This window comes from Electrona antarctica (assembly GCF_951216825.1).
Source record: "Electrona antarctica genome assembly, chromosome: 3".
NCBI classification, from domain to species: domain Eukaryota; kingdom Metazoa; phylum Chordata; class Actinopteri; order Myctophiformes; family Myctophidae; genus Electrona; species Electrona antarctica.
In genome coordinates, this window is record NC_136808.1 from 4,817,631 (window position 1) to 4,831,397 (window position 13,767).

At 44.3% G+C, this 13,767-nt stretch overlaps 1 protein-coding gene across 1 annotated transcript; it reads left to right on the forward strand.

The window, feature by feature from the left end:
* The first annotated feature begins 1,320 nt into the window (after window positions 1-1,320).
* On the forward strand, window positions 1,321-12,851 carry LOC306920197 (tubulin polymerization-promoting protein family member 3-like). The gene is made up of 4 exons (XM_079496864.1): window positions 1,321-1,420; window positions 9,200-9,406; window positions 11,052-11,205; window positions 12,106-12,851. The coding sequence occupies exons 2-4, from the start codon at window positions 9,201-9,203 to the stop codon at window positions 12,295-12,297; spliced, it is 552 nt and encodes a 183-aa protein (XP_079352990.1). The 5' UTR covers window positions 1,321-1,420; window position 9,200; the 3' UTR covers window positions 12,298-12,851.
* The last annotated feature ends 916 nt before the right edge of the window (window positions 12,852-13,767 follow it).

The following is a 13,767-nucleotide window of genomic DNA, read 5'->3' on the forward strand; positions in this document are numbered from 1 at the left end:
TTTACAGGCGGGGGCTGAAGCCCCCTTTGACTTCTATGTGTCCCTGACTTCTAAGTCCAACACAACTCAAAACCACACAAAGCCAGCTGTATGCGTTGATCTGACCACGTCCTGTTTCCCGCTGCCGACACCCACCAAGGCATCGATACAGCTGCGCTATTGTTGTTTCCTCTCATAAAAGGGCTCCATATATGCACACACGCCATTTTTGGAGAGAACGTGGGCCACCCTTCCCTACTTCCTTCACAGGTGTTGCGCTGATATACTACTAATGAAGGCTCTGTTCCAAAATTCTGCATGGTCAAACAGAGTCAGGGTGCTGCTATTGTGCGTGTTGGCTCACTGAAAATATACTCAGTGGGTTCCGAACTTCCGCCATGGATGCTGGGGTTCAACTAAATTGTTGAAAAGGTAAGGTGTTGGTGGACAGAACATATTATGTGAATAGAAATCATATTACTGTACGTAGGAATTGGCACAACACAATGCACAATATGTGTTTTACTTCACTAACACCAACGCCTGCATTGTGGAAGCCAGCGCGCACGCACGCACGCACGCACGCACGCACGCACGCACGCACGCACGCACGCACGCACGCACGCACGCACGCACAGACAGACAGACAAATAAATAACAAGGTGTGTAATCTTGTTAAAGAAATTGCGGACATTCTGTAGGCGAAGGCGGCTAAGAGTCGTGCGTCCTTCTGTCCTCCTCATGTCTGGTCAAAGCTTTGAACAAAGGTTTTACTGAAGGGGAAAAACAGCCCACCCATATACTGAATGTGACCGCTGCTGAAGTTGTTGCCTTGTACATCATTTAAAGCTTCAACGTTGGACCCAAATTGGGCAACAGTGGAGCTATTTACAACAATGAAGCACCAAAACAAAACAAACTTTTTTGACCTATGGACTGTTTTTCCCTCCAACTCAAGTAACATGACCTATTTCAATTCAGTAGAGTAGTAGGTCACTGTTTGTGAGGGTGTGTGTGTGTGTGTGTGTGTGTGTGTGTGTGTGTGTGTGTGTGTGTGTGTGTGTGTGTGTGTGTGTGTGTGTGTGTGTGTGTGTGTGTGTGTGTGTGTGTGTGTGTGTGTGTGTGTGTGTGTGTGTGTGCGCGCGCGCGCGTGCGGTGAGTGCATGTGCATGCGTGTTATTTCCCTCCATTGGTGTTCAACAGGATGTCACCATGGCAACAGGACAAACAGATGACAACAAGACCTCAAACTTGACTGAGGGACACAGAGGAGGTGAAGGAAGGAGGGATGAGGAGGAGGAGGAAGAAAACGAGAGGAGGGGTGAGAGAGGAAGGAGTAGAAGAGGGGGAGAGAAAAGAGGAGAAGAGAGGCATTAGTTCAGTAAAGAGAGATAGAGAAGGGAGAAAACAGAGCACAGGTTGGCTAGCAGGACACACTCAGGTCAGTATTCAGATTTTAATGATATGCAGCTGATATACAGCCAAACTTACTCTATCTATCTATCTATCTATCTATCTATCTATCTATCTATCTATCTATCTATCTATCTATCTATCTATCTATCTATCTATCTAACTCAAGTGTATACCTTTACTGGGGCACATGGGACAATTTGATTTGTTTCGTGTGTTAAAAGTGAAACGCAGGCTCAAAAATGTGATATTTTTCAGCTGCCTTTGGGGAATTGCCAACCCATGTGTGTGTGTGTGTGTGTGTGTGTGTGTGTGTGTGTGTGTGTGTGTGTGTGTGTGTGTGTGTGTGTGTGTGTGTGTGTGTGTGTGTGTGTGTGTGTGTGTGTGTGTGTGTGTGTGTGTGTGTGTGTGTGTGTGTGTGTGATTTTGGTGTCGTGTATGATTTGATTTCAAAACAGTTAATTAACCTGGTAGTGGTACAATATGATCTGTGAATCTTACTTTAAAAAGTTTCAAACTCTCACACAGGCATACAGGCTATACTGTACATGTACTGTATATATACTGTCCTGAATGTCCTTGTAACACCTCACTTTTAATTACACTTGTGTTCTTCGACGGGATAAGAGTGGCAGATACTGTACATGACTTAAATGTATACAAATCCAATCCACTCTGCGTAGCACTGCAATACTAGTATATGTGAATTAATCTCTTCTGAAGCGTCTGGCACTTTTACAGATGCCATTTCGATCTGATGGCGTCATAGTTCGTCATTGAGAATGACAGTTGAGTGGCACACAGCAGCAACAACAGTGGATTCTTGCCGCATGGTACCGGTGAAACATATTTAGAAGGTAGACTAGTATTAGTAGTTGCATCATCCAACTGGTATTTTTGTAGGTTTTATTTACGCTGTTACACCAACACTAAACTAACCGCTGTATCAGTCATCTGTCTTGTTAGGCCTCATTCACACGTATCAAACACCAATCAAGCAAATGTTTGGTCGTTTTTTTAGGCTTCGTACAGACATATCAGACGAACATGCTCTGTGCTGTCCGTGTTTCATGGCCGCCTCAATGCTTTTCCAATGGAAGTCACGTGGTTTGACCAAACAGTTGTGTGTGATGGGGGGAGGGGGGGCAATCAAACAAAAGTGTTTGGTCAAACCACGTGACTTCCATTGGAAAAGCATTGGGGCGGCCATGAAATACAGGCAGAGCACAGCACAGTTGTTCTTTATGTGTGTACGAAGCCTCAGGCCACCACAATGCTTTTCCAATGGGAGTCACATGGTTTGACCAAACATTTGTGTTTGATTGCTGATTGCTGGTGGTGTTCTGCCCCTCCCCCCCATCAAACAAAATGTTTGGTGAAACCATGTGACTCCCATTGGAAAAGCATTGTGGTGGCCTAAAAAAACTAAAAAAACGACCAAACATTTGCTTGATTGGTGTTTGATATGTGTGAATGAGGCCTTAGCGCCCCCTTGTGACAGTGGTTGTACTGCAGGGCAGCTCCCAGTGGCCAACAGTATATCAGGGACGTGCAGAGCTGAAATCCCGTAAGAGGGCAACACTTTTGGACAAAAATAGCAAAAATAGCAGATCTACAAGCTCACAGCGTTGAGAGCTAACTGTTTTCGCAACCCAGCGCTCTTTAGCTAAGTTCGGGAGACTTCGGAAAAAAAGCTATTCTCCTAGAATGATGCCCTTCCGGTATAATAATAATAATAAAAATAATAAAACGTTATTTGTATAGCACCTTTCATGCCATGAAATGCAGCTGAAAGGCATAAACATTAAAAAATAATAGCAGTAATGCAATACAGTGAGGACATGAATAACAACAAAATTAAATGGCATGGCATGGAAGGAAAGGAGTGGCATTTCTTTCACCATAGTAAATGCTACATTCGTGGTCTGGAAAGGGCAGTTGGTTTTACAGCCGGGTAAAAGGGCAGGGGCTGAAGCCCCCTTTGAAGTCAATGTGTGCGCGTCCCTGGACAGTATGGAACACAGTGGTTGTACTGGGCAGCTCCCATGTGGCCAACAACAGTATCAGAACACAAGTGGTTCCCAAACCTTTTCATGTCAAGGACCCCCAAATTGACACTCATTAGCAAGCAGATTAGAAAAGATATGCCCAGCTGGGACCGCACATAAGAGAATATGTTTACGGCTCTATAGCAGTGATTCTCAACCATTTTCATTTCAGTTTGACCTGAATTATATATAGACTATGATCCCCCATTTCTCTGGGACCCCAATGTATATTGTAAAAATCTAAATTAATTTAACTCAGAGAGTGCATGTACAAATGGAACCAAATGGCATTTGGTTCCATGTGTACACTCTCTGAGTTACAGACCCATATATGGGTCCGCATTTGGTTCCTAATTATCATTTAGCTGGGGACCCCCTGGAACTCTCTCAAGGACCCCTATTGGTATCGAACACAGTGGTCGTAGTGGGCAGCTCCCAGTGGCCGACAGGCCAACAGTATAGAACACTAGGGAGGTGCCCTAGCTGTGTGTCCAGCGGCAGTTACAGTAGTCTCCCAGGAGTCAGTGACGTGTTGTGTTTGGTTTTATGATATTTAATATGATTGATTAGGTAACTGTTTGGTGATTTATTATTCTACAGCACGGAACCTCCCTAATTGACAAGTCACTACATGATCCAGAAATATGTGCACAGATGCACACGCAAGCACACACGCGCACACACACACACACATACTGTAAATGCGTGCATGTACTGTATGCATACATGCACGCACAGACGCACACAGGCACGACTACTGTATGCATACACAACAGACACACATGTCCCTGCCACACATGTGTGTGTGTGTGTGTGTGCGTGTGTGTGTGTGTGCGTGCGTGCGTGCGTGCGTACGTGCGTGCGTGCGTGTGTGTGTGTGGTAGGGGTGTGTCGTAGGGGTGTGAGACATGACCTCACTCTCACACAGTGTTGTAATCTTTCTGGTTGCCATGGTCACGGAGTCACAAAGACAGATGGAGAGCCAGACAAGAACGCAAGTACAGAGAGAGAGGAGGTAGATTGGAGAATATATAAAGCGCTTCTCAAACGTTTTTTTACGTCTATTTTTCCACATTTCTTCAACACTTTCTGAAAATAGCATTGGCTATTTATTGGGCTAAAGTGGGGTGCATGCTTAGTTTAGACTAGTCATTGGTTAGACATGGGTTAAGGTTAGGTTTAGGTGTGCTGCCCCGTGGGAGGTTAGGGTTAGGGTGAGGGTTTGACATAGGTTGTAGTTGTAGGACTAGTGACTGGTCTAACCCAATGACTAGTCTAAACTAAGTACTGTCTAAACTAAGTACTGCTAAAGTGGCTAAACTGGTTTTGATGCTATGTTAACAAATTCTGCTGGGGACGCCCTGGAACTCCCTCGGGGACCCTGAGGGTCCCCGGACCACACTTTGAGAAACATGTGTAGGTATACGGAGAGGCTGAGGCTCTATATATTCAAATAAATCACACCCGTGTGAAGTGAGGGGCACTCTTATCATCCTACATCATCATATTCCGGCATCATTTGGTGTCCTCAATTTTCTGTCCTCACTTTTTATCCTCAATACGGACATTGCTCAGCCAATCAAGTCATCGCTATGGGGTGCTCAGCCAATCAAATCATTGGGGTACACACTAATACACAAAGCTGGGCATAGGCGCCCCTCAAAAAAGCGTCCCTTTAGCTTCTCACATCTATGTATGGACTTGTAATTGTAAAATTGCCTCGATAACCTCATTTACTGCAATGAAACCTTAAATGTTTTTGTGTTTTGTCATGTCGACTAATTTAAGGTTATTGCATTAAATTAGAAGACGGCAGGGGCGGTATTGCAGTCGCTGTACCGTCACTGTTGTGACGAAAAGAGAGCTGAGACAGAAGGCTAATCTCTCTGTCTGCCGAGCAATCTTCGTTCCTACTCTCACCTATGGTCATGAAGTGTGGGTCATGACTGAAAGAATAAGGTCACGAATACAAGCGGCCGAAATGAGTTTTCTTCGACGGGTGGCTGGCATCTCCCTTAGAGATAGGGTGAGAAGTTCAGTCACACGAGAGAGACTCGGAGTAGAGGCGCTGCTCCTTCGCCTGGAAAGGAGCCAGCTTAGGTGGTTCGGGCTTCTGGTTAGGATGCCTCTCGGGCACACGTCCCACTGGGAGGAGACCCCGGGGCAGACCCAGGCGCAGTTGGAGAAAATACATCGACTAACTGGCCTTGGAACGTCTCGGAATCCCCCAGGAGGAAGTCACTAATGTTGCTCTGGAGAGGGAAGTCTGGAGCACTCTGGTGGAGCTGTTGCCCCCGCGACCCGACTACGGATAAGTGGTTGAAGATGGATGGATGGATCTCTTTTTTTTATATCAAACAACTATGGAATAAAAAAAAAAGATAATGGCAGGAAAGAAGCCAACAAAAAGTAACCATTAAATTAGAAGACAACAGATAACTAAACTCTAAAAAATAAAGATACATCTCTTTTTTTTCAGGAAAGAAGCCAACACAAAGTAACCACTGAAACTGCCGAACCGTGCATTGAGATAGTGACAAGCTTGATTTGCTTAATGTTTGGTTATTTCTGTGTTTATTACGTTTATTATGATAGAGCATGTTACTTGTTAAAACCTCTTGAGCCCCATTGCCCCCGTCGGCGGGGGCAGCGGCTGTCCACCTCATGAACAGCTCTCAGCGGGTAAATGGGGCTGGTCAAGGTCTCAGGTAACAACTCCGATGTTTTTGATTTCCCCCCCTGGACCCCCCTGGGGTTTAAGAGGTTCAAAAAATCGATTGTGAATTTTCCTATGCAGCACTTTGTGGCTCATGCCTAGAAAGGTGCTATATAAATAAAGTTATTAATATTAAATAAAGTTAGTATTAAGCAATGACATAATTTTCATTATATGTATACTATCAATGCGTTGTTGATTTAGCTCGATCTCCCTTAGTACGTAATTTGTTCTACAGTATTAAAGCTCTCCGCACGGGTATTTGACTCAACACTGTGTATATATAGACAGTATTGCAGTAAAGATGTTTTACCATCAAGTCAAACCAAAGACTATAAAAATGCTATCCAATGCCACCCTGCTCAGCACTCAGCATGAAGGGGTTTGTCCCTATACGAGGCTACGACATGCAGCATCATGTCCCGGGGGATCGGGGGGGGGGGGGGGGGGGGGGGTGTACATCAAAGTTGCCTTACGCAACAGGAGAAAGGCTCCTGACCTTGGGAACATGGCGTCAAAGCGGGTGCAGTACTTAGTTTAGACAGTTTTTGGTTTAGACTAGTCATTTGGTTAGACCAGTCATTAGTCCTACAACTACAACCTATCTCAAACCCTCACCCTAAACCTAACCTCCCACGGGGCAGCACACCTACAGTAAACCTAACCTTAACCCATGTCTAACCAATGACTAGTCTAAACTAAGTATGCACCCCGACCCCGCATAGACCTTAGAGTATATATTTATAGAGACGTCACCGGATTCCAATCGGTCAGTGCATCTTGTTTCCATGTAGCATGAACCCTAATCACTTCACCTGGGTCACCCAGGTGAAGTGATTTGTAAAGATTCGTATTTCCTTTTGGCAAAAGGACACCAGTGTTGTTGTTGGGTTTTATTTTTCTGTTTCACAGCAAAGCTATGCTTGTTGCTCCAGTTTCCTCGATTCCCTGTTCGACGCACGTTGTACCATAACCTGACTCTGTCCCATCTGGCGGAGTCAGGTTACGTTGTACCAGGCTATATCAGCTGTCTTAGTGTTGTCCCAGAAAATAAATAAATAAATACACGTGATTCGTGGCATATACAGTAACAGTGGCAGAAATAAAGTGAAACCTTTATGAAATGAAATATTATGTTCTGATGAACTAGATCGGTGCCCGTTGGGCAATGGCCTACTTGGAACGATGCAAGTTGGAAATGAATGCCCCACCCAGTTATTACTTGCGCAAGCAGAGCGCGCAAGTAATAGTTTTCGTCCATGTCGCCGTTTGATGCGTATGCGCCGTGCCAGCGTATGACGTAATGACTACTTGTGCTTGATATGGCAGTGGTGTCAGATTACATACATGTACATACATGTATACATAGGGGCATTACCTTTAATCCTCCCGACACTAAAACATATCGTCATTACGTCACCATCGAAAACGAATTACACCCTGGCATTGGGTCCTTTAATCCACATCTTTATTACGTCCTCATTGAGAGCTAGTTATGCCAGTTATACCCTGACGTCATATGCTGCTACGATACATACGCATCAAATGGGGCATACGCAAAGTAACCACAGTATACCGCTAATCAACTTACACATTACATATACTGTACACATAGAGGCATTTCCTTTAATCCACCTGACACTGATCGACATATACGTCACCATCGAAAGCCGTCTCTTACCATACTTAACAATACTACTTTTTTACCTCCAAAAACTAGGTACGTAGCAAATAGTTAAACCTAATAATTCAATATTTCAAACGTTCTTTCACAGAGAAGCTGAGATTCGACAGTTTGTATAACACTCGACAGAGTGCAGTTCTAGTTATGTCTGTGTCCCTTTTATGCCCAAATATGGAGTGATTGGAGTCTATTGTATAAATAAAATCACACCCGTGTGAACTGAGTGGTGTAAGGTCTTATATAGCCTGATCAGCTGTAGTCTGACGTAATGAAATCAGCATCAACCATGCTCATTTTTTGGTACGAACAGACAGACAGACACGTAAACTAACAAAGCCAGTCGTAGGAGTGGTTTACACAACTCAATAATAGAGACGTCACCGAGAGGAAACCCTGAGGCGAAATGGACATAGTGGCCGAATTTGGTATTGCAGCTTGAGCCAGCGCTGGGCCGTTGACTATCATTGCGCACGTTCATGTTATTGGGCCCATGACACGTGAACGTTATGTTTCATATGTGAACGCGCGCAAACGGCGCAATGACAGTCAACGGCCATCGCGTTCACGATTTGGCCCAATCCATCCCAGAATGCACTCTGTTCCTACCCGGAAGGAGGAGTGAAATCGCCTCATGCGCTTTTGAGCAACTTAATGCAAGTGGATGGGAGGAGAAATCCGGTGACGTCTCTATTAATATATACTCTAAGGTCTATGCAGATGTCAGAACCATCATTGTGATGTCAGAACAGGCCAGCTCCATATATGGAGATATAGGGGTGATTGCAGGTCCAGAGCCCGGGCAGAGGCTTTTGTGCTGGTTCTGGACAACCGGCTATCCGACGGACTCGACACCGGGCACTGCACTCCCTGTGGGGGTGTGGACCGCGTGTATCGAAGACTCGAATCTGAAGTCGGTGGGGCGAACGTCAAATCAATATTTGTGTGTGTGTGTGTGTGTGTGTGTGCGTGCGTGCGTGCGTGCGTGCGTGCGTGCGTGCGTGCGTGCGTGCGTGCGTGCGTGCGTGCGTGCGTGCGTGTGTGTCTTTATATTGGGACAGCGGTACTACTGTACTACTCTACTGTACAACTACTGTCAGGGTTCAATTTGGTGGCAGGGGTGTGTGTGTGTGTGTGGGGCGGGGGGTGTTTGTGCTTTTGATTACTTTTCCACACTTCTGGTCTCGGACAGACAGACAGACAGACAGACAGACAGACAGACAGACAGACAGACAGACAGACAGACAGACAGACAGACACCACGGGTTCAATGGGTATTGCAGTATAACTGTGTGAGGCATGCATTTGCATTATTTTTCATGACCTTATACCTTTTGCTTCCAAGACTTTTTTTCCCCCCAGAATGGCAGACAAGACGGTAGCAGAGAGCAGCGACTGCACGGCGCAGCTCCTGGAGACCTTCAAGAGGTTTGCGGTCCACGGCGACCACGCGGCAACGGGCCGGGAGCTGAACGGGAAGAACTGGGCCAAGCTGTGTAAAGACTGTCACATCGTGGACGGAAAGAACATCAGCAGCACCGACGTCGACATCGTCTTCTCCAAGGTCAAGTAAGTGGTATATAACTGTTCAAGGGGCGGCGGTGGTTCAGCGGTAGAGTGGCCGGAATGTTATCCGCAAGGTTGCCAGTTCGAACCCTGTGGGCTCCCCCCAGAGTTAGTGTCGAAGTGTCCTTGAGCAAGACACTGAACCCCTAATTGCTCCCGATGTGCAGGTTGGTGCCTTGCATGGTTTCCGCCGCCATCGGTGTGTGAATGGGTGGATGTAAATGCACAATCTATGTAAAGCGCCTTGGATAAAGGCGCTATATAAATGCACCATATATAGTTGGATGACAGATTTATGATTAAAGGTTGGTCCAAACAGTACTAAGCTGATACAGACATGTTTTTGACCTGAGATCAGATTCTAAAAATGTCTTCTACATCCTGACAGTTTTCTGAAAAAGCTATGTTTCTATGTCAGTCGTTCTTCGATTTTTCAAAAATAGCAGACCTACAAGCTCGTAGCGCGCCACTCTGTGGCGCGCTATGAGCTTGTAGATCTGCTATTTTTCAATAGCTAAAGCACAACATAATGCTAACACCAAAAGGGGTTCCCGCCCAAAATGGGTTAAATGTTAGATTTTTATGGCAAGTGTTGTTAACTTCATTGACCCTTTGACATCCCTCATTGCATTATCATTTCATGTATTACCATTTCTATCACTTAAACTATTATGGATAATTAATAGTTTTTGCATTTGCATTATATTATTATTATATAATGGCAACTCAACATCGGCTCAACAAACAAAGCCTTTGTTTGAAGTTTCCTTGATTAGCCTAATGAAAAAAAAAAAAAAAACCCCACCAGTATTCCCCCTACTCCCAAGTACCCCCCCCCTCCCACCCATAGAAATAAGCGTAGCCGATAGAGGGAAAAAGAGAAGAAGAATTTTTTAAAAAGGGTAAAAAAAAGAACAAAAACAAAAAGAGGAAAAGAGCGAGACAAGGGAAAGACAGGGTGAAAACAGCATGTTGACTCAGCCTCAGATGGCATATGCTCCTTGTGAATTGTGACAATGATAGAACAAAGTATGCACCCTCGGGTGAATTATACACTTATCTAGTCCAATGAGATAGCTTGACGCGAATCAAAGTGAGAGATGAGAGGCTGCCAATGTTTATAAAAGTTTTCAACAGAGCCGCGGACAGCAAATTTAATTTTTCTTTTCTAGTTTCAGAAATGACATTAGGACCCATTAGTAACCAGGATGTGTTTGAGGGAGGTAGATGGTTTTTCCATAGCAGTAGTATACGGCGGCGAGCGATTAAAGAGGCAAATGAGACTATATTTTTTTGTCTATTGTTCAGTTTCACCCTTTTGGTGTTTTAACTAAGCATTATGTTATACTTTAGCTATTGAAAAATAGCAGATCTACAAGCTCATAGTGCGCCACCGAGTGGCACGATACGAGCTTGTAGGTCTGCTATTTTTGAAAAATCGTAAAAATGCGGCACAAATCTTTGAATATATATTCTTTCAGAGCGAACGTTTAAGAGTGTGTTAAGAGAAAAGAGGAAGAGAAGGTGTATATATAGTAGGAGGAGAGGACAGTTAGAAGGAGATGCTTAAGAAGAGGGGTGTGTGTGTTAGGAGTAACATTCAGTTTGTTGTCTGTGTGTTTGTTTGTTTGTGTGCTTTTGTGTGAAGAGCGAAGACATCCAGGGTCATAACCTTTGAGGAGTTCATCAGAGCTTTGGAGGATTTGGCTTCCCGCAGGTTCAAAGGTCAAAGCAAGGAGGAGGCATTTGGGGCCATGAGCAAGCTGCTGGAGGGCAAAGGACCCAACATCACTGGAGTCACGGTCAGAACAACACTAAAATAGACCAGTGTTTCTCAACCCTTTGAGAACCCCTGTTTATCCATTATTTATTCGGCTTTTGAGCCACGGACCACCGTTTGATGACATTTAGCCTCTCAGAAGTCGAGACCTAAAACAAAAGAATATTTTGTCCACAATTCCATGCGGTATTGATGTGGTACAATAGATAACAGGCAAACGATCAAAAATAACAATCCTTCTATACATTCTTTCATTGTGTAGATTTCTTGCAAATTAAGTAATGCAGATGTTTAACATTAATTTAACGCAAGAGCGTAAAATGAAACCAAATGGAACCGTACGGGTCAAGAGTTAAAGATCTATATTTGGTCCATTTGGTTACCAGCTCTCCATCATCATTTAGCTGCAGGGGGCCATCTGGAACCCCCTCAAGGTCCACTGGTTGAGAACCACTGACATAGACAACGAACACATCACAAACTGACAGGCTAGCTAACACAGCAATAACACGTAGCAAAAAACAAAATAAATGCATTTAAATAAGAAAGAAAATGTACACACTTAACAACTAACAGTTTAAAAACCAACAAACTAATACAGGACACCAACTAAGAGAAGCAGAGACTGGACAACTACCAGAGAAACCCATGTGTCTGTCAGGTTGTGCTTGTTTGTTCAATGGTTGCTTTGCTGTGGTTGTTGGGTTGCAGTTGTTTTGCTTTTGTTGTGAGCCTCAGGCTGTTTGGTTGACAATGACTGCATTGTCTCTTGCTGTGTGTGTGTGTGTGTGTGTGTGTGTGTGTGTGTGTGTGTGTGTGTGTGTGTGTGTGTGTGTGTGCGTGCGTGCGTGCGTGCGTGCGTGCGTGCGTGCGTGCGTGCGTGCGTGCGTGTGTGCGTGCGTGCGTGCGTGCGTGCGAGTAGAAAGCAACACGGGGCGGAGCAACTGACAGACTGACAGACACAACCAAATACACTGGCGCTCATCGCCAACGCTTCGACGAATCCGGGAAGGGCAAAGGTCGTGGAGGCCGCGAGGACCTGGTTGAGAAGACGGGTTATGTGGGTTCCTACAAGAACGCCGGAACCTACGAGGACAAGGTCAAGAACCAGTAGGAAGCTGGGAATCCAACCGACAACCTTTGAGCCTCCAGGAGACGTGTGTGTGTGTGTGTGTGTGTGTGTGTGTGTGTGTGTGTGCGTGCGTGCGTGCGTGCGTGCGTGCGTGCGTGCGTGCGTGCGTGCGTGCGTGCGTGCGTGCGTGCGTGCGTGCGTGCGTGCGCGTGCGTGCGCGTGCGTGCGTGTGTATGCGTGCGTGTGTATGCGTGCGTGCGTGCGTGTGTATGCGTGTGCGTGTGTGTTATGCTATTCCCTAGAAGTTAGTTTGCATTTTGCTGTAGATGATGAAGCTGAAACAATAATAATAAAAAGATAGTTAAACACAGTGTATTACCAGTATACATATTCTACATACTGCATAAATATCCAAAACATGTTAACATAGAAGACACATAAGATAATAGAGATATTTTAGCCATTCAAAAACATTTTACTTTGTTATAATATTCAGAACTATAGCATCATGAGCAGATACATACATTTATTGAAATGTATTGAAAAGATTTCCAGCACAGGATGAAATCCTCTACGCCAGACTCATAACAGACATAAATACATATTAAAAGTACATATATACGTTCATATTTTTTCTTTTTCCCCCCCCTTTTTTTTTACACATTAAAAAAACATGTTGACCCGCACTCTTTGTTTTTTGTTTTTTTTCTTATATCTATACATAATACAGTTTCAAAGTCCCGTATTTACCAGTTTATGACCTTACAAGCCAGCCCTATAGTTACACAAAAAATATTTTGTTGACCAAAATTTGTCAAGTCTATTCTTAAAAGTGTTGACTGAGGGAGCCTGGACCACTTCCTCCGGAAGTTTATTCCATGCTCTGACAGCTCTAAGTGTAAAGAAATTCTTTCTCTTTTCTGAATGACAATTTAGTGGTAAGAGTTTAAGAGAATTCCCTCTCAACTCATACCTGTCCCAGAAATGGACAACAGGCTCGGCTGTAAAGTCATAAGGTGAACAAGTTTATAGACCTCGATCATATCTCCTCTGTGCCTCCTGTACACTAACGTTGGTAACTGTAAGTGTCTTAACCTTTCTTCATATGACACTTCTTTCAACCCTGGTATTCATTTAGTAGCCTAGCGCTTCTCTGAACCTTCTCTATTTTCTCTATGTATTTGATTTTGTAAGGGCACCAGACTGAGCTTGCAAATTCAAGATGTGATCTCACCAAGGATTTGTATAACGGCATAAATAGTTCTTGAATTTAAAAAGGTTCTTCTTATTATCGCCTATACATGCTCTCTAAAATCACCTTTCAGTAATTAATGATTTTATTCTCGAGTAGATTCCTCCTGTTTCTTTGCCATGTATCCGTCGGTAACGGCTTTAGAACAAGAGTTGCTATCAGAGTCAGTCGATTCGCTGCTCTAGGTTGAATCTATTCTCTTTACTTGTGTAAAGTGACTGTAGTGGAAGACATTGAAATGCTAAATAAATACATTTATA

Coding starts and splice junctions, on each gene's coding strand:
- LOC306920197 (XM_079496864.1), top strand. CDS start 9,201: ATGGCAGACAAGACGGTAGCAGAGAGCAGCGACTGCACGGCGCAGCTC. Junction 9,407..11,051: donor ATCGTCTTCTCCAAGGTCAA/GTAAGTGGTATA, acceptor TTTTGTGTGAAG/AGCGAAGACATCCAGGGTCA. Junction 11,206..12,105: donor CCAACATCACTGGAGTCACG/GTCAGAACAACA, acceptor GCGTGCGAGTAG/AAAGCAACACGGGGCGGAGC.